The 20,056-nt window shown below is 34.6% G+C and overlaps 1 protein-coding gene across 1 annotated transcript; it reads left to right on the top strand.

Moving 5' to 3' along the window:
• Window positions 1-5,374: 5,374 nt before the first annotated feature.
• LOC131175871 (uncharacterized) lies at window positions 5,375-7,065 on the top strand. The gene is made up of 3 exons (XM_058140550.1): window positions 5,375-5,576; window positions 5,676-6,664; window positions 6,862-7,065. Exons 1-3 carry the CDS (start codon window positions 5,375-5,377, stop codon window positions 7,063-7,065), a joined length of 1,395 nt encoding a protein of 464 aa, XP_057996533.1.
• Window positions 7,066-20,056: the final 12,991 nt, after the last annotated feature.

Genomic DNA, 20,056 nt, shown 5'->3' with positions numbered 1-20,056 from the left:
ACAATGATGTCACAATTCAATATTTTAATTTATTCAAAACAATATGCAGAAGAAAATTTACAGAAATTCTATGTTGTGCACAAACCTTATACGAGTCGCCTCTTGGCCTTGACTCGATCCCTCGGATTCTTTCCCGGTATTCTTTTCAACTGAAACACACAGTTTCACAGTATTTCAGTATCATAACTTATCATAAATCTAAAAATAAATTCAAATTTACTTTTACCTAGCTTTAATATGCTAAACTTGGCGTTCTTTAAAATTTGCATTTCGAGGTTGCTATTCACGATACTATTCAAGTCAATTTGTTGACTTTCTAAGGCTTAATAGGTATGGGAATTCCAACTATCCTCACATACCACATTTTGGTCACTAATTTTATTAGTTTTGGTTGTTTTCTCAAAACTTAGGTCTTTTAAACAAAATTGCAAATTTTCAATTTTAGTGTCTTATGTTGCACTGTTCCATTGGTCATTTTTCTGTTAGAATTTGGCAAAATTTTCTTCATAGAAAATGTTTCCTATTTTCTTAACTTTATTCTCCTTTTTGAATCACTTCAATTGGAGTTTTGTAGCTCAAGTTATAGCCATTTGAATCAGGGCTTCCGGATTGGACTTAACCCAGATTTTCTGGGCAAATTCTGGTTCTAGCAGTTTTAAGTCATCAAATTTGGGTGGCTAAATGACTTGGTTAAGGGGATAATTTGGGTTTGTGTTCTTCATGAAAGTTTTAGGTCTTTATCTCAGCTTTCTACTGGTAAAATTTTAGGTCATTTAGACCTGCCTAGCCCAAGTTATGGCCAAATGAACAAACACTGTTCATTTGATCATTTTTGGTACAGGTCAGATTGCCAATTCCGGATTTGGTCAATTTGTTCACTAGGTTTGGTCACTTTTTGGGAATGATTCCGAAATGAAAAATGTTCCCTTTTGTGTCTATTTTCATTCCCAATTGGTTTCATACCAATTGGACTTGTAAATTTTCAGTTTTGGTCCCTGAAAGGGACCTTGGTCCTGCTGCTTGCAGCATGACCCTAAGCAATCCGAATTTGCATTTGGTTCCAACACTTTTAACATACTCCAATTGGTCACAAATGACCATTTCTCAGCTCAAACTAGGTCAAACACATCATTTAACAATTTCTCATAATTTTTGTCTCCAAACCCTAGGTGTTATGAACCCTAATTATACAATTCATCATAATTCCATGAAATTTGAGTTCACTTATCATTCTAACCACAATTACCACATTATTTAAGCTCTAATTCATGTTTAGTTTAACTAAACACTATTAAATCCAACACCCTAACAAGCTGGCTGAAATTTAACTTAGTCCCCCAACACTTGTTTTCATTTCATTTAAAGTTTATTTCTAAGTTCAATAAGTTAGAAATGCAAAAATCAACCTAAAAGTGTCAAGTTTGCTTACTAACCTTACTTAGAACTTCAAATCCTTCAATTCTCTATCCTTTGCCCTTTCTTTACTCTTTCAATCTTCTTCTTAAGTTGAGGTAATAAGCTTTGATGAGGTGTTTATGGAAAATATTAGGGTTAAGTGAGGGAATTGAAGCTTGAGTGCAAGCTTCAATGGAGTTTTGGTGAGAGAGAGGGAGAGAGAGGTGAGGGACGGCAAGGATGAAGATGAGTGTTTTCTTTTTTTTTTTTTCTTTTCTTTTTCTTTTATTAGTTTATCCCTTAGGAAGACCAAAATTTAAATAAAATAAATTTTAATTATAATAATTATTGCATCATGCATGAGGTCATGCATGATGTCTTTCCTTTTTCTTTTTTTTTTCTGTTTATTTTTCCATTAGTTCTTTAATTTAATTCGTAATTCTGAAATTTTCTTTTCTCTGGTTTTATTTGATAGTTAGGTCAGGAGTCAGCTCTCGAGGTCAATTGACCAAATTGCCCCTCGCCGGTTCGTCCCGGTTTTAAAATAATTCAATATTTCTTCTGGATCCCTGACCTAATTATTTGACCTACTTAACAATTTTTTTTGTGATTTTCTCTTTTCCACTATGTTCGTAATAGTCCTAAGGACCGCGGCGTCACATTTTACGGTTCGAAATTCGAGTTTAAATTAACCTCGCAATCCTTCCCGAGAAGGTCACCCATCGCTGTGACTCTCGGCTCATTTAACTTCTTATGTTCTGTTTTTCTTATTTATACTTAACTAATTGACAATTACTAATTATTTATGTTCAGGGCTTATCTAGTTGTCTTAAGTGTGGTTCTAATCCCCTTAATTGTCCGGACCGACTCCGGTCACCGGGATAGTGAAATATACCAGGCTATACAAATAGGGGTGTTACAATTCTTGATCTATGGAGGTGGAGACTTGCAATTGGATGGTTATACTGATTTTGATTTCCAATCAAACATCGATGATAGAAAGTCTACCTCTGGGTATGTGTTCATTTGTAATGGAGGTGCAGTCAGTTGGAAGAGTTCCAAACAGAACACGACTGCAGATTCCACTACCGAAGCTAAGTATATTGCTGCATCAGATGCTGCAAAGGAATCTGTTTGGATAAAGAAGTTTGTGACAGAACTTGCAGTAGTTCCTTCCATTGAGTCAGCAGTTTCACTACACTGTGACAACAATAGAGTAGTCATACAGGCTAAGGAACCCCGATCTCACCAGAAATCCAAACACATAGAAAGGCGCTACCACATTATCAGAGAAATAGTTGGACGAGGCGATGTAGCCATGCAGAAAATAGCATCAGCTGAAAATCCAGCTGATCCATTCACTAAGCCTATATCACAGACTCAGCTAGACCGACATCTTGAGAAGATGGGTCTAAGATATTGTAATGAATGGCTCTAGTGCTAGTGGGAGATTGTTAGTAGTATACCTTAGAGCATATCATTTAGTATGTATCTTGTACATGTTTTTATTAATAAAAGGCATTTCCACTTTTCTATTTACATAATATATTTATGTGTAATAGAAAAGGTCCATTGATATTTTGTTAGAAATTCTATTCTTAAGTTGTTAAGAATATGAGTGACAGTATTTCTAGCACAAAGTATCATAAATAGGTTCACAATCGAGGATACTTCATAATAAGGATATGACTTATCCAGAAAGATTGTATTCATGTTTGTTCCTAAGTTATTTATATGAGATATAAATAAGATAGAATGGTGAGTCTCATGCCATATGACAAACATGATAGGCACTTATACATGATAAATAGGTTGAACCAGTGACATTTATGACAAGCACATGGAGTTTACTCTTATCAATGTATTGTCATAAATCATATCAGTGCATATAATCTTTAGACCTGAGATAGCATAGTTATCTTGTATATAGGTGGTTTGAGTTTGATACTGCTTTCATACTTGTACTGTGTATGGGTATATAGGCATGTGTTGGCTCCTACTAGTTATATATGGAGGTAGGTGTTGATCAAGATGCAATCTGTTCCTCTAAGTAAATAGGGATAAAATCCTGTGTTCATTTAATTGTTCTTGATGTTTCAAGTTCTTAGTCAGGATAGATAGATTTAATCAGAAAGGAGTTTCTGATGAGAAAATCTTTTTAATCAAGAACTGTAATTAAAAGAGAACATAATATTCATAGCAAATGGGTTTTGACATAAACCATGACTCCAGCTTGAATTGGGATTTTGTAACAGAGAGATTCTAGTGCATGGTAACATATGATTTTAGGTTCATTTAAGGTAAACCTTATTACTAATTGGGTGGCCATGGCATGCTATGCTAGGTGTTAACCATGGTCTATGAGGAGCATAAAATGGTTTAGAGAAATCATTTATGGTAAGAAAGAGTTCTGATGATATTAAGAGTTGATATCATATCTCATTGCCAATTAGTAATGAGCCTAGTAAGTCACACATATACACAAGTAATCACCAAATTAAATATGATTTAATTAATTAATTAAAGAGTTTAATTGATTAATTAAATAGATTTGGTTTGCAATTAGATTGCAAAGTCCCTAGCATGACTTGAAACCAAATCTAGATTATTGGATGTATAGTATAAGTTAAATTTATATTTAAAGTGTTTAAATATAAATTTAATTAATGAGAAATTAATTAATAAAGATTAATTAATTGATTTATATTTGATATAAATTGATTAGAAGAAGAGAAATAATTATTTTGGGTTGAGAACTCAAAATTAAGACACAGGGGCATTTTGGTCATTTCACAAGGTGACATGTGGCACCATGAGATGGTGACATGTGGCACCATGAGATGGTGACACATGGCACTACACATAAGCTTGCCAAATGTCTTTTAATCATGTAAAATGGTTAAAATTAAGATTAAATATAGGTTTGACACTTGGCACAATGTGATTGGGTTAATTAAACCTAGAGCCAATCAGAATGTGACATGTGGCAAGGGTTTTAAGTGGTGACCTAGCTATATAAGTGTTGTTATGAAAAGAAAAAATATAACCAGCTACTGCCTCCCTTTGCGCCGCCACCCTTGAGGCTCCCATTCTCTCTTCTTCTTCATCTCTCATCAATTCCAAGAGATTAGCAAACAATCTCTTGAATTAAAAATACTAGAAATTGTTTCTAGTGTCCTGTTTACATCTTTAATCTCTTAAAAGGCAAAACTTGATTTTCTAATTAATAGAAAAAGCTTTAGAAGCTGTTCAAGGGCTGCCATAGGTGATCTTGGTGTGGATAAGCTAGAGGGACAACATCTGGTGTCCTAAAGACGCATCCCAAAGGTGCCAAACACACTGCAGTGCATCAAGAGGCTAGTGCACTTGTTTTTGATCTAATCTAGGGTTTTAAAATTAATCTGATTAATTCAAAAATCTTAAATGGCAAATACAGATCCAAAAACATATTAAAAGAGTTTTAATATGTTGTTTATCATTGAAATCAAATAGATAAAAATAAATCTTGCATGATGGATGTGACCCTAGGTGAAAATTTTTGAATTCAATGATATAAACTTGTATTTTTCATGCTTCCGCTCCTTCAGTTAAGCATGAAGGTTAACTCATCAATTGGAGGATCTAGTCATACAGAAGAAGTTGAAGCGGGAAATATGCATTGTATCGATGATTTCCTTCCGATGGGCAAGAGTTTGGAAATGAGCAAGTTGATTTTGTTAGGAATTACAATAAAAAACTAGTTGGTAATCCTTTTTCTGCTACATATAATCCAGCATGGAGGAATCACCCTAAATTTTCTTGGGAAGGTCGACAAGGACAGCAATAGAATTATCAACAACTTCCTAATTTTTAGCAACAACAGCAGAATTTTTAGCAAAACAGAGTACCACCTGGATTTCCACCACAAAGGAATCAAAATGTACCTATTCCACAACCACCAGTTTAGTCTTCAGACCAAGATTCAATTTTGAAGTCTATGATGGAGAATTTCTTAACTGCTCAACAAAAACAAGGAGAAATGATTCAACAATTAACTTCAAGGATAGACCAACTTGCCACTCATAACAGGATGTTGGAAAACCAAATAGCTCAACAAGCAAGCTCTTTTAGCAAAGCACAAGGAAAACTTCCAAGTCAACCAAAGAATCCTAAAGAACATTACAAAGCAGTGATCCTAAGGAGTGGGAAAATTATGGGAGAAGAAGAGAAAGATGAGGTAGAAGAGGAAAAGAAGAAAGAAGATGAAGACAAAAATGAATCTATTCCGAATCATGATGAAGTTAATGAGGAAGCAAACAAGAGGAAGGAAATTAAAAAAGAAGAAGAGGAAAAGTATGTGCCTCCACCACCATACAAGCCACCATTGCCATATCCTCAGAGGTTTCAGAAAGCAAAGCTAGATAAGCAGTTCGGGAAATTTTTAGAAGTTTTGAAGAAATTATACATCAACATTCCATTTACAAATGCAATTTCTCAAATGCCCTCATATGCAAAATTCCTGAAAGAAATTTTGTCAAACAAGAGGAGATTAGAAGATTATGAAACTGTGGCATTAACAGAGGAGTGTAGTGCTCTCTTACAGAATAAACTTCCACCAAAATTGAAGGATCCAGGAAATTTCTCTATTCCTTGTCACATTGGGGATACTAGTATTGAAAAGGCATTGTGTGATCTTGGAGCTAGTGTAAGTTTGATGCCACTCTCCATTTGTGAAAAGCTGACAGTAGGAGATTTGAAGCCCACCACCATTTCTTTGCAACTAGCTGATAGATCCATCAAATATACAGTGGGAATTCTGGAGAATATGCCCTTAAAAGTTGGAAAATTTTACATTCTTGTGGATTTTGTGGTTCTTGAAATGGAAGAGGATATTCACATACCTATCATTTTGGGAAGGCCATTTTTAGCCACAGCAGGGGCTATAATTGATGTAAAGAATGGTAGATTGACATTAAAAGTTGGAGAAGAGGAGGTGGAATTTAATTTGAATCAGACTTTGAAGAAACATCATGGAGTTGATCCTTGTTTAAGGGTTGATGTTATTGATGAGATTGTGGAAGTAGAATTTAAGAAAAGATATCCTGAGGACCCTTTGGAGAATTGTTTGGTACATAGTAGAACAACAAAGGATGAAAATCCTGAAGTTACAGCTTTTGCTCAAATTTTGGAAGCTACTCAAGAAGTTGTAGGAGATCAAGTTTTGCAAGTTGAAGAATTGAAATATGAAGTTGCACACCTATCTTTGCTAGATGAGAAGGACGCACCACAGGTAGACCTCAAACCACTTCCATCCACATTAAGGTATGCTTTTCTTGGACCTAATTCAACTTATCCTGTCATTATTAATGCAAATTTGAGTGATGTACAAGTTGAAAAATTGCTGAGAGAGTTAAGAGCACATAGAAAAGTCATTGGTTACACCATTGATGACATAAAGGGTATAAACCCTACCTTGTGCATGCATAGGATTTTTTAGAGGATAATTTTAAAGCTACCATAGAACATCAAAGAAGGTTAAATCCTAATATGAAAGAGTTGGTGAAGAAAGAAGTCTTGAAACTGCTTGAAGCTAGGATCATTTATCCTATTTCTGATAGTAGTTGGGTTAGCCCAGTTCATGTAGTTCCTAAGAAAGGAGGTGTGACCGTTGTGAAAAATGAAAATAATTAGTTGATACCTACTAGAATTGTCATAGGGTGGAGGATGTGTATAGATTACAGGAAGCTTAATAGTGCCACTAGGAAAGACCATTTTTCCTTGCCTTTTATTGATCAAATGTTAGAGAGGTTAGCAAAACATTCATATTTTTGTTATTTGTATAGGTATTCTCGTTTTTTTCAAATCCCAATACATCCTAGTGATCAAGAGAAAATCACATTTGTCACACCTTGTCCCTTGTAAGGCACGATACGTTCCCATAGCATACCTAATGAATTACCGAACTTCACCTACCGATAACCCATTAGTTATGCTACAAAGGATTTTAAAACAAACTATAGCTTTTTATCTTATCAATTCTTTTGCGGAAAACTGCATGAGAATAGTTAAAATTCCATGCAAACATCCATTGGAAATAATGATAGACTAAATATTGCAAAAGTTACATTTTCATAAGTCTCAAAGTAAAATACAAAATAGTTACAAACTCAAAATGTGATAGCAATGCAATGCTTTTAAATGCAAACTGCTCAATGTCCGTACATCCATACATATAGGCACAAAATACATCCAAAGGAATCACAAGGATATACCTAATGTAAATACCCACAAACAATACCAAAATGCTACTTTCAAGTCTCTCACTCTGCAGCCTTCTCCTTTCCCTTACCTGCGACAGCATAAAGAAGCTATCGCTGAGTATATCACTTAGTGGTGCACAATTAATAACTTTAAAACTTAAGGTAAAACACAATTTGTCAAATTATACTAAATCACATTTTTCTTAAGCATGAAAACTTCACAATAGTTCTAAGTCCATAAAGGCCATTTATTGGAATAACATTTCAAATGAGAAATCACACTTCATAAATTACAATTCACAAAGCATTAGTGTTGCCAACATCAACTCACAGTTTAGGCTATGACACAAAATTTCACGATCAGTGCCGTGTTGTACACCACGATAAAGCAATCTCAACCTCACTAACCGTTATTAATGAGGGAAGGGCTAGCTAGCTAATGAGTGCTCATGTAGTCTTACCCCACTAACCGTTATTAATGGGAGACATAATCAATATCAATTATCAACCCCAAGTAGCCATTACTACTGGGGAGTTCCGAAAGGGACTGTCATGCTAACTATGGTTTCAAAACAGTTTCCAAAAATTTTCTACTCAACAATCACATTTATAAACCAATAAACACATTTAAATTCATCATAATATCCATATAAATGTGGCAACACCCAATTTTCTTAAATGCAAAAGAAAAACCATATTTCAGTCAAAGTAAACTTGTTCAAAGCAAACTCATTCAATTTAACACATTCCAAGCAATTTACAAGTTTAAAAACGAAGAAAATGTTAGTTGTGCACAAACCTTCAATGCTCTCCTTTCTCTTTACTCACTATTCCTTGTCCGTTCCAACTTCTTTTTCTACTGAAAATACACAAATAAAATACCTCAATACCAATCTCAATTGCTGCCAAAAACTCATTACATGCATGTCTAATGCATCCCTAGTTAGCTTTGAAAATTTTAGAATATTTTTGTTTTGGGACAGCTTGGTGCCTCAATCTTTGAATCTAATTTTTTACCTAGTTTCGATCATAATTTGGTGAGGTGTTCTTCATGAAAATTGTTCATTTAGGTCTTAACTTTATTTTTCTTTTTGAATCGCCTAATTCGAAGCTGTGTAGCTCAAGTTATGACCAAAATACGCCATCGCTCACGTCACTATTCATGCCGCAGATTCGCCCGCAGATTTATCAATCCAACTTCGTTCAGCAATTTGATCAAGTTAAGTCCATAATTTGGTCTAATGTTCTTCATATGAAATGTTCTACTATGTCTTAGGTTTCCATCAGTTCAAGAATTACCTAAATCGGAGTTTTCTAGAGAGAGTTATGGCCATGCAAAGTTTACTGTTCATATGGTAAATCTGCAGTTCTACAGATTTGATGATTCAACTTTGCTCAGCAATTTGATTGGGTTAAGTCCATAATTTGGCCTCAAATTCTTCATATGAAATGTTCTACTATGTCTTAGGTTTCCATTGGTTTAAGAATCGCCTAAATCGGAGTTCTCTAGAGAGAGTTATGGCCATACAAAGTTTACTATTCAAATGATCAAATTCTGCAGGTTCCAGAATTTTGTCTCTAAGTTCAAGGCTCATTTCGGATAGCTTAAGGTCATTTTTGGGGCAGGGTATCTTCACGAAAATTCTAGCCCTATGTATTAAGTTTCGTTTTCAATTAGTTTCACACCAATTGGAGTTGTGTAGCTCAAGTTATGGGCTTCCAAACACACTGAATTCAGTGTGCAAAATTCTGCCCTAAGTCAAATTTTTCATTTCTTCAATTACTTTCACTAACCAATCTCAATTCACATTTAATTCACCCAAAATGACTATAATTTAGCATTAACACATCAATGGCACTTCCAAGCACAAAACCCACAATTTTCAAACACCAAAGTTTGCAATTTCCCTAATCCTATCATTTCGTTACTTCCATTCATCAACCCAATGTCAATTCAAACTAAATAAACCTCAAATGATCATAATTTAATACTACACACACCAATTTCACTCTCTAGCACCAAAACCCAATTTTTCCATGAACCCTAATCTCCCATAATTAAATTTATACAATCCCATGAAATCTTACTACTTCCAATCATGCATACTACCTCAATTTAACTTATATTTATCATCAATTTAGCTAAAATACATAAAAACCCTAATTTTCCCTAAGTTGACCAAAACCCTAGTTTAAGTTCCATGCATATTTCCTTTCAATTTCTCATGAAATTTCATCATAAGTTAACTTCATTCAAGGCTTATACAACTAATCTAACATGAAAAGAAACTTACCTCAAGTGACCACTTCTAATCTTCAATTTCTTCTAACTCTTTTATTCTCTTAGCTTCTAATCTCTCAATGAAAGATAAATTTGATGTTTTCTATCAATTAGATAGAAAACCCATGGAGAAAAAGTGGGGAAAATCAATGGTTGAGAGAGGTTGTAAGTGGAAGAATGAAGAGAGAAGAAAGAAAAGAGAGGGAGAGGAGGTGTGTTGGGGGCAACTAAATGAGGGAGGAAGGAAGATGGCTTCCTTTTATACTTATCCCAATTATTTATTTATTTATTTATTTTTTATTGAGTTGTCCAAAGCCCATTGGTCCTAAAATTTTAATTGGGTCAAAATGGACCTAAAATTCTAGATTTTTATTTCTTTTATTTTCCTTTCACTTTATACTTAAATTCTTTTCCTAAAAAAATTTATTCCATAATTCAATTCATTAATTTCACTTAAATAAATTAATATTTTGGTCAAAAGTCAAATCTTGAGGTGAATTGACCAAAATGCCCCTCATCGGTTCATAATCCCTCTTTTTCAATATACCCGGTGAATCCTTATATTTTTGGGTCACTTAAATTTTTATTGTGTCTATCTCAATTAATTTTCTATTTATTTTTGGTCCTCAATGTGTCTTTAAATAGTACTAGTCATGGACCAAAAATGGTACTATTCATAACTCGGAGGTTCGGGGTGTTACAATATTCACATGTCCATATGGTACATTTGCATATAGAAGGATGCCTTTTGGCTTATTTAATGCACCAGCTACTTTTCATCGGTGTATAATGGCCATTTTCTCTGATTTTATTAAGGAAATTATAGAAGTTTTCATGGATGATTTTTCTGTATATGGTTTTTCTTTTGATAATTGTCTATCTAACCTCTCTAAAGTGCTTAAAAGATGTGAAGAAATAGATTTGGTGCTAAATTGGGAGAAATGTCATTTTATGGAGCAATAAGGCATTGTTCATGGACATTTGGTATCACATAGAGGAATTGAAGTGGACAAGGCCAAAGTAAAAGTGATTGAGAAGATGCCTCCACCAACTTCAGTGAAAGGAATTAGAAGTTTTCTTGGGCATGCTGGGTTCTACCGGCGATTTATAAAGGATTTTTCAAAAATTGCTAAACCTCTTACAAATTTGTTAAATCATGATGTTCCTTTTAATTTTGACTACGCTTGTTTTGATTCTTTTAATAGGTTGAAGGAAGCTCTAACAACAACCCCTATTATGCAACCTCCGGATTGGTCATTGCCATTTGAAATTATGTGTGATGCTAGTGACTTTGCTATGGGAGCTGTACTTGGTCAGAAAAAAGAAAAGAGGTCTTATGCAATCTATTATGCCAGCAAAACTCTAGATGATGCTCAAGTAAATTATGCCACCACTGAGAAAGAATTTTTAGATGTGGTATTTGCTGTGAAAAAGTTCAGATCATACCTGGTTGGATTGAAAGTGATTGTCTATACAGACCATGCCGCCATAAGATATTTGATGAATAAAAAAGAAGCAAAGCCAAGACTGATAAGATGAGTTTTATTGCTATAGGAGTTTGACTTACAAATTAAAGATAAAAAGGGAGCTGAAAATGTTGTGGCGGACCATCTATCAAGGATTAAGTATGAGAGTAAGGATGGAAAAGAAGAGGAATTGCCAATTGATGAGTTTTTCTTGAATGAGCAATTGCTAGTTGTTGTTGCTGCATTGCCATGGTTTGCAGATTTTGTCAATTACCTGTCATGTGGAGTTCTCCCACCAGATTTGAGCTATCAATAGAAAAAAAAAATTTTTGCATGATGTAAAATTTTATACATGGGAGGATCCATTGTTGTTCAAGAGATGTAATGATGGCCTAGTTAGAAGGTGCGTGCCTGAAGAGGAAATAGGAAACATTCTAGAGCACAATCATTCTTCTGATTATGGAGGTCATTTTAGTGTGGATAAAATAGTGAGTGAAATACTTCAAGTTGGATTTTATTGGCCACACATGTTTAACATTGTGAGAGAATTTATTTTGAGATGTGATAGATGTCAAAGAGTGGGGAATATTTCAAGGAAAAATGAAATGCCACAACAAGGAATTTTGGAGATTGAGTTATTTGATGTTTGGGGCATAGATTTCATGGGACCATTCCCATCATCTTTTGGGAATAAGTACATTTTGGTAGGTGTGGATTATGTGTCTAAATGGGTTGAGGCCATTGCTTCCCCTACAAATGATGCAAGGGTAGTAGTGAAATTTTTGAAAAAGTTTATTTTCACTAGATTTGAAGCTCCAAGAGCTATAATCAGTGATGGTGGATCTCATTTCTGCAATAAACAGTTTGAAAATCTTTTGAAGAAATATGGAGTTACTCATAAGGTAGCTATACCTTATCATCCTCTGACTAGTGGGCAAGTTGAAGTATCTAATAGGGAATTGAAGAGAATTCTGGAAAAAATTGTTAATCATTCAAGGAAGGATTGGTCATTGAGGCTAGATGATGCATTATGGGCGTACATGATAGCTTACAAGACACCCATTGGAACTACACCTTTTAAGCTAGTCTATGGGAAATCATGTCATTTGCCAGTTGAGTTGGAGCACAAAGCATATTGGGCAATCCGAACTTTGAATTTTGACTTAAACAATGCTGGAGATAAAAGGTTACTTCAATTAAATGAACTTGAAGAGATAAGTTTGGATGCATATGAGAATGCTAGGATTTTTAAGGAAAGGACTAGATTTTGGCATGATAAGTATATTAAAAGAAAGGAGTTTAAAGAGGGTGATCTGGTTTTATTGTATAATTCTAGACTTAGACTCTTTCCTGGAAAGTTGAAATCAAGATGGTCTGGTCCTTTCAAGGTCGTCAAAGTTTATCCACATGGAGCTGTGGATATTTGGAGTGAAAATTCTAGTCTTTTTAAAGTCAATGGTCAAAGGCTCAAGATTTATTTCACAGGCCAGCCCATTGAGAAGGGAACGAGTTGTTTCCTTGATGATCCACCAATTCACTGAATTAAAGAGGGTCAAGCTAATGAACTAAAATTAGCGCTCTTTGGGAGGCACCCCAAAAGTTTTTCCTTATACTTAATTTTTCTTTTATTTTGTTTCATCTTATATCCCATTGAACTCAAATTTGACATTAAAATTTCTTTCTGCAGGTTGGTAGAGATTTTCAAGCAAATGTGTATGCTGAATTGAAAGAATTAATGCCTGGGAAGTTGCTGAACCTTATATTTGTCTTCCATGATGCATATTGTTTTTAACAAAGTCAAATCTGAACTAATTTGAGCTTTATGTTTGATTGCAGCAACATGGTGGAGTGAAAGGCCATTTTAGTTGCAGCATTTTGAGGAAATTGGTGAGAAATATAGGAACTTTCATGGTAATCAATAGCAACATGCTTTTGATTTTACTTTTTGGGTAATTAATTTTGATATAGTGCACTGAGATCGACATATTTGCCATTGTATATTTTGTGAAATTTCATAATACAATTCTGCAGAAATTTAATCATGTGAACAGTGTCTGCAGCAGAATTTTATTCCTTGTTCATGAATTTTTAATGATGAGTTTAGGGTTGAATTTGGGTGTTATTCCTTGTGGTGTGATTGTTAATGTGAATATTACTTGAATAATGTTTTAGTTTGTGTTTGGTGGATTGATAGATTTTAATTGTTCTTAGCGATTAATTGGGTTTCAATTGAATTTTGAGTGAAATTTCTGTGCAAATTGTGTTTTGGGTTTGGTTTTAGTGTGTTTAGGATCACATTTCTGGGTTTTATATCAGGTCATTTAACACTAGGTTCAACATGATGTATGCTGGGGGTAGTGTCACCACCAAAACCTATTCTTGGCACTTTAAATTGCTAAAAATGTAAAACCTGCCAAGAGTTTCAAGGGGTCTCACATGCCTCATATTGCACTTCATGTATAATAACGCGGGGCATGTCATTTTTCCCTTTTATTCCAACATGCCTCATGTTATTCATCTTACACCAAATCACACAGGGCATATCGCCCCTCACTATTCTCAACATGTCTCATGTTAGACACTAGGTATATCACCACTTAAACCTTTACCCTAGCCATTTTATCATATTTCATCTCATCAGCCGCACGACCTAAGCTTTCAATGTTCCTTCCATGGTACGCACCAAACAGCTTTCAACCCACATACCCAAGCTGCGAGCCATAAAAATGGCTACTAATAGTAATTTTTTAACCCCAACACCAAACCCTACACCACCCAATGCCCAACTCGAAACACCCATTTCGTCCCCAAATCCCCAAATTCCCGATACGAACCCTAGTTCTCCACCTCACCAATCCTCTCATTCCACCCCTAATCTTGACAATGCCACCTAAGACACCACACCTCCCTCCCAAAAACACACCAAATCCGCCCCTTCAGCTATATATGAGACACAAAAAAGAAAGAAACCAGTTCTCCACTCCTCTGCTTCACCGAAACAGCCTTGAGTTATTTCCCCAGGACCAGTTAGTGCCAGAACCTACTCTACTGCCCAAAATCCTATCTCACCGTAGGTTTCTTCTGCTCCAATTAGGGTCTAATCACCCCTGCATCATTCACCAACAGTGTCTCAAACTACTCCAGTTATCCCTCAATCTGGAAATCAGGTAAACTCATCTTACCCATGGACTTTTAGGGACTTTGAAATGAGGAAAAATTATGAGGCCCTTGTTAAAAAGAAAATTTTAGCTACCAAGTACATTGATGAACACAGTCTCAGGGAGATAGGGCTTTATGAATCTGTTAGTGTATATTTGGAAAATATAGGTTGGAGTGATTTTGCTAGTATTCAAGAACCTGCTTCTAGGGAATTAACAATTGAGTTTTTAAGCTCATTGCAATTGGACTTCCAGCCTATGCAAAGTAACCATAGGGACACCATTTCCTTTAGGTGTTTGGGTCAGGACAGAGAACTTGACACTGTTCAAGTGAATGCCTTATTTGGTTTTTGTAATGATGGAGCAAAAGTGATAGAGTGGCAAAGGACTATTTATGACCCCCTTACATTTTAGAAGTCCATTGCACCATATGGGAAATACTACAACCCTAGTTCTGCTAAGGCCTCAGCTATTCAAGACCCTGCTCTGAGATACTTGCAAAGATTCATGTCTTACACTATACTAGGTAGAGGGCACAGTAATGGGGTTATAGGAAAGAATGATTTATTCTTTTTATGGTGCATGAAAGAGAAGAAAAAAAAAATAAATGGTGCTTATTTTCTTTGCTCTCATATGGAACATATAGTCTCTAAGCATTCAGCTGGCAGTATAGTTATTGGAGGGATGGTGACTATAATTGCCAAATCATTTGGTTTTAACCCTAACTAGTATGCTATGGTGTCTATGATTGGTCAGTCTTTTCTAGATAGAATTATTATGACTCAAATGAAAATTTATGTAAAGAGGGATGATGTTTATGTGTTGGTAAATGGGGGATATGAGGGTACAGAACAGCAGCAATCATAGGGTATAGGACAACATACTGATGCTGGTCCTTCTAGCTCACACCCACCTACTGCTGGACAATCAGACTTACTTGTTTTTTTAAAGATTTGGAAGCAAAAATTGACAGAATGAGTGCAACACAGTTGCCTATTTATGATGCTAATTCTAATATTGTGGTTGCTTTAAAAGCTTTAGAAGCTAAGGTTTATACTCTTGGTCAGAAGCAAGCCAAACTTGAGAAAAAGATTAAAAAGAAGTTTTCTTCATTTAGGAAAAAGCAGAAAATTCATGACAAAGAAATGATTGACATTTATAACAAGCTGGCAGCCTCTTTTAACTAGCTGTGCAAATGGGGCCAATACATTTTTAAAGAGATGAAGGCTATGGTAGAAAACCTGGATACTGCTTCTGAGAAATCCAATGAGCAAGCACCTGCAGTAGCAAATGAGCCAGTGCCATCCACCAATGAAGAAAACCAACCAGCTGTCTAGTTTTAGAATTTTATTTTTGTTAATTTCAGTTAGTTTCTGAAACTTTAGCTTTTAATTGCGCACATTGGTCAGTTTGCTTTATTTTTCAACTGTTAATTTCCTGATTATTGGAACTTTTACATGTTTTATCTATTTGTAAATGATTTAGTTTTTATTTCTTTTAATTCTATTTGTTTCATGAATCTTACGTTGGCTTGTTCATTGTTGCTGGCTGCCTTGGTTTCTTTTGCTGTGATACTTGCACTATCTTTGTTATCCAGATTTCTCTATTGAATTGATCATTTTCTTTAATTTCAGTTTCTATTGGCTTTTGTAATAGCATTACTAATATTGCTTTTTAATAGTCATAAAACTGAATTATTGACAATACAGCAGCTGCTCTTCTCTTAGCCTTGACAATTTAGCCTCTATGTAACACCCCTATTTGCATAGCCTGGTATATTTCACTATTCCGATGACCGGTGTCGGTCCGGACAATTAAGGGGATTAGAACCATACTTAAGACAACTAGATAAGCCTTGAACACAAATAATTAGTAATTGCCAATTAGTTAAGTATAAATATGAAAAACAGAATATAAGAAGTTAAACGAGCCAAGAGTCACAACGATGGGTGATCTTCTCGGAAAGGACTACGAAGTCGATTTAAACTCAAATTTCGAACAGTAAAATATGACGCTGCAGTCCTTAGGACTATTACAAACACAGTGGAAAAGAGAAAATCACGAAAAAGAATTGTTAAACCAGTCAAATAATTAGGTCAGGGATCTGAAAGAAATATTGATTTAATTGCAAACCGAGTCGAACCGGGAGGGGCAATTTAGTCAATTGACCCTGAGAGCTGACTCTTGACCTAACTGTCCAATAAAATCAGAGAAATAAAAATTTCTGAATCGAGGATTAGATTAAAGAATTAATGAAAAATTTAAGAAAATTGAAAAAGAAAAGAAAAAGGTTTATTACATCATGTGGATGACATCATTGTGATGTCAAAAATCAATTTTAATTTCTCAACTTTTTTGACCAAGTCAAATACATAAAATTACACTTAAAATACCTAAAAAATTAAAAGGAAAAATCATTTCTTCTCCCCTACAAATTTCAACCAGCTCCCATTCTTTTCTCTCTCTTTTTCTTTTCAATTTCCTCCATTAATGGTCATTTAAGCTTCTTAAACCCTATTATTTCTTCATAAATTTCATACTCACCAAAGTAAGGTCTTGCTCTTTGGCTTTGATAGAGAGATTAGAAATAAGAAAGATCAAAAAGAAGTGAAGATTTGAAATTACAAATTCTGCTCAACAAGTAAGTCCCTCTTTCTAACTTAATTTGAGTAAAATGCGCAGAAATGAGCTTGAATAAGTAGGAAATTACATAGAAACTCAAGAAATCACTCATGTATGAAGCTTTATGAAATTTAGTCAGCATGAAATTAATTAAGGTTTGATAGAAATTGTTGGAATTAAAGAGGTACTCATGCTTGATTGAGTAAGTAAGTGAGACTTGTACACTTAGAATTCATGAATTGAGGAAATTGAGGAATTAGGGTTCTTGACCCTTAGGGTTTTGGGAGAAAATTTAAGAAATTAGTAAATTAATGTACTTTGACCTAAATGAGACTCAAAATGGTCAGTTGAGACAAATTAGGATGTGTTTGAATGGTTAGAAGAAAAACCAAATTCGGATAGGTGGGGATCCAATTCTGGACAGCCTGACCTAGGTCCATTTCAAGGACCAAAACTGAAAATTTATAAGTCCAATTGGTATGAGACTAATTGGTAATGAAAATAGACACAAGATGATACAATTTTCATTCAGGAATCATGCCCAAAAAGTGACCAAAACCTAGTGAACAAATTGACCAAATCTAGATTTTTGCAGTCTGACCTGTACAAAAATGACTAAATAAACAGTGTTTGTTCATTTGGCCATAACTTGGGCTAGGCAGATCTAAATGACCTGAAATTTTACCAGTGGACAGCTGAGATATAGACCTAAAACTTTCATGAAGAACACAAACCCAAATTTTGCCCTTAACCAAGTCATTTGGCCACCCAAAATTGGTGACCTAAAACTGCCAGAATCAGTTTGGTGCCCAGAAATCTGGGTTAAGTCCAATCCGGCAGCTATGATTCAAATGGCTATAACATGAGCTACAAAACTCCAAATGAAGTGATTCAAAAAGGAGAATAAAGCTAAGACATTAAGGAACAATTTCTATGAAGAAAACTTAGCCCAATTCTAACAGCAAAATGACCAATGGAATAGTGCAACCTAAGACACCAAAACTGAAAATTTGCAATTTTGCCTAAAAGACCTAAGTTTTGAGAAAATGACCAAAACCAACAAGTTTGGTGACCAAAATGCGGTATGTGGGTGAAGTTGGAGTTCCCATACCTATTAAGCCTTAGAAAGTCAACAAATTGACTTGAATAGTACTATGAATAGTAACCTCAACATGAAATTTGCAAGAATGTAAGTTTAAACATATTGGAATTAGTTATTGGAATTGTTATGAAGTAAAGATACTGAGACACTATAAATTTTGTGTTTCAGCTGAAAAAGACTTGAAAAGTTTGAGAGACTGAGTCAAGGCCTAGAGGCGACTCACGTCAAGTTTGTGCACAATAAACTCTATTTCAGCATTTTATCCTTGAAAAATTGATTTAGTACGCATTATGAGTTTAAGAACTTTTGTGTTGCCACTTTGTGATGAGATTGTAACTTTGGAAATTGATTTAATTTTTGTATGCAATATTTGAATAAAATGTTTGAAATGGATTTTTGATTTACACTTAGCATGGCAGTGCCTTATTATTCCTCCTCCATTTATGGGGTTGAGATCGATTATTTTTCTCCCTCTCTGGTTTACCAGTTGAGGTTGCAGATCGGATGAGTACTCATTAGCTAGCTAGCCACCTCCCTCATTGATTTCGATTAGTGAGGTTGTAGATTGCTTTGTCGTGGTGTACAACACGGCATTGATCGAAAATTTTGTGTCATGGCTTAAGTTGTGTATGAATTGGCAACACTGTGTTTATTAAATTATTTGACCCAAAATTTTTCTATAATGAGCTTTGATAATTTGTGAAATGTACTTGTGAAGCATTTAAATTGTGTTTTGTCAATGAATGATTTATGTATTGTATTTTAAATTTTTTTTATTGTGCACCACTGAGTATTTTTATACTCAGCGATAGCTTATTTTGCTGTCGTAGATAAGAGCAAGGAGAAAGCAGCAGAGTGAGCTGCTACTGATATTGAGGACTTCACTGATCCTTTTTGTATGGGTATTTATTTATACCCTTGTAATTAATTGATGTAAATATTGTAATGTTTTATGTATCAATGTAAAGTTGAGTAGTTGTATAATAAATTGTAATAATATTATTTTTTGTATTTAATATTTGTAAATTAAACTTGTGAATGTAAATTAGCTTTATTGAATGAAATGATGAAATATTTTGAGATGACAAACTTGGATTAAATTGTGGAATTATTTTGAAGTGGAATTGACTTGAGTTATGTTGAATTGAGATTATTTGGAGGTTGGGAGTTGTGAAAAAATTTATTGGAAGTGTTTTTACAGATTTTTGAAGAACTATTTTCTCCAAATACAGACGGCACTCTGCCGAAATTTTTATAAAATTTGCGGAAGAATAAAATGGACAAAAATTTTTACTAATTTTGAGACTTCAATTAAATGTTTTTAATTCCTACCAAAATGCTCACCACTTCCAAAATGTAAGAAAATTGTTTTAAAATCCCTTGTAGTATACTTAATGAATTATCGGTAGGTGAAGTTTGGTAGTTCATTAGGTATTCTACGGGATCATGTTATGCCTTACTAAGGAGTAAGGTGTGACACTCTAAGGTAACTTCTCGACATTCATTTGCCACATGTTGACACTGCTTCCCTTTAACATGCCTCATGCTAAGGGTTATGCTCTCCAATGAGCTATTTGCATTCCCTCAAATTTTCAAAATTTTTGAAAACTCACCGAAATTTTCATGGAGCATGACAGGCCCCATGTTAATACCCCATATCAGTTCCTTAGCAGTTGGCACAGGGCATGCTAATTTACCTTTACTTCAACACACCTCATGCTTTTTGATTAACATGCCTCATGCTCCCAATACTTATAATTCACATGCCTCATGTACATATTCTGATCATTCAC

This window comes from Hevea brasiliensis, chromosome 18, assembly GCF_030052815.1.
Source record: "Hevea brasiliensis isolate MT/VB/25A 57/8 chromosome 18, ASM3005281v1, whole genome shotgun sequence".
Lineage (NCBI taxonomy): Eukaryota > Viridiplantae > Streptophyta > Magnoliopsida > Malpighiales > Euphorbiaceae > Hevea > Hevea brasiliensis.
This window is presented reverse-complemented; position numbering and strand designations above follow the sequence as displayed.

Bases quoted from the DNA above. Each gene is read 5' to 3' on its own strand.
- LOC131175871 (XM_058140550.1), top strand. From the start codon at position 5,375: ATGGAGAATTTCTTAACTGCTCAACAAAAACAAGGAGAAATGATTCAA. The intron at 5,577-5,675 runs GTGGGAAAATTA...ATCATGATGAAG, and splicing joins CAAAGCAGTGATCCTAAGGA to TTAATGAGGAAGCAAACAAG. The intron at 6,665-6,861 runs GTAGACCTCAAA...GTGCATGCATAG, and splicing joins ATGAGAAGGACGCACCACAG to GATTTTTTAGAGGATAATTT.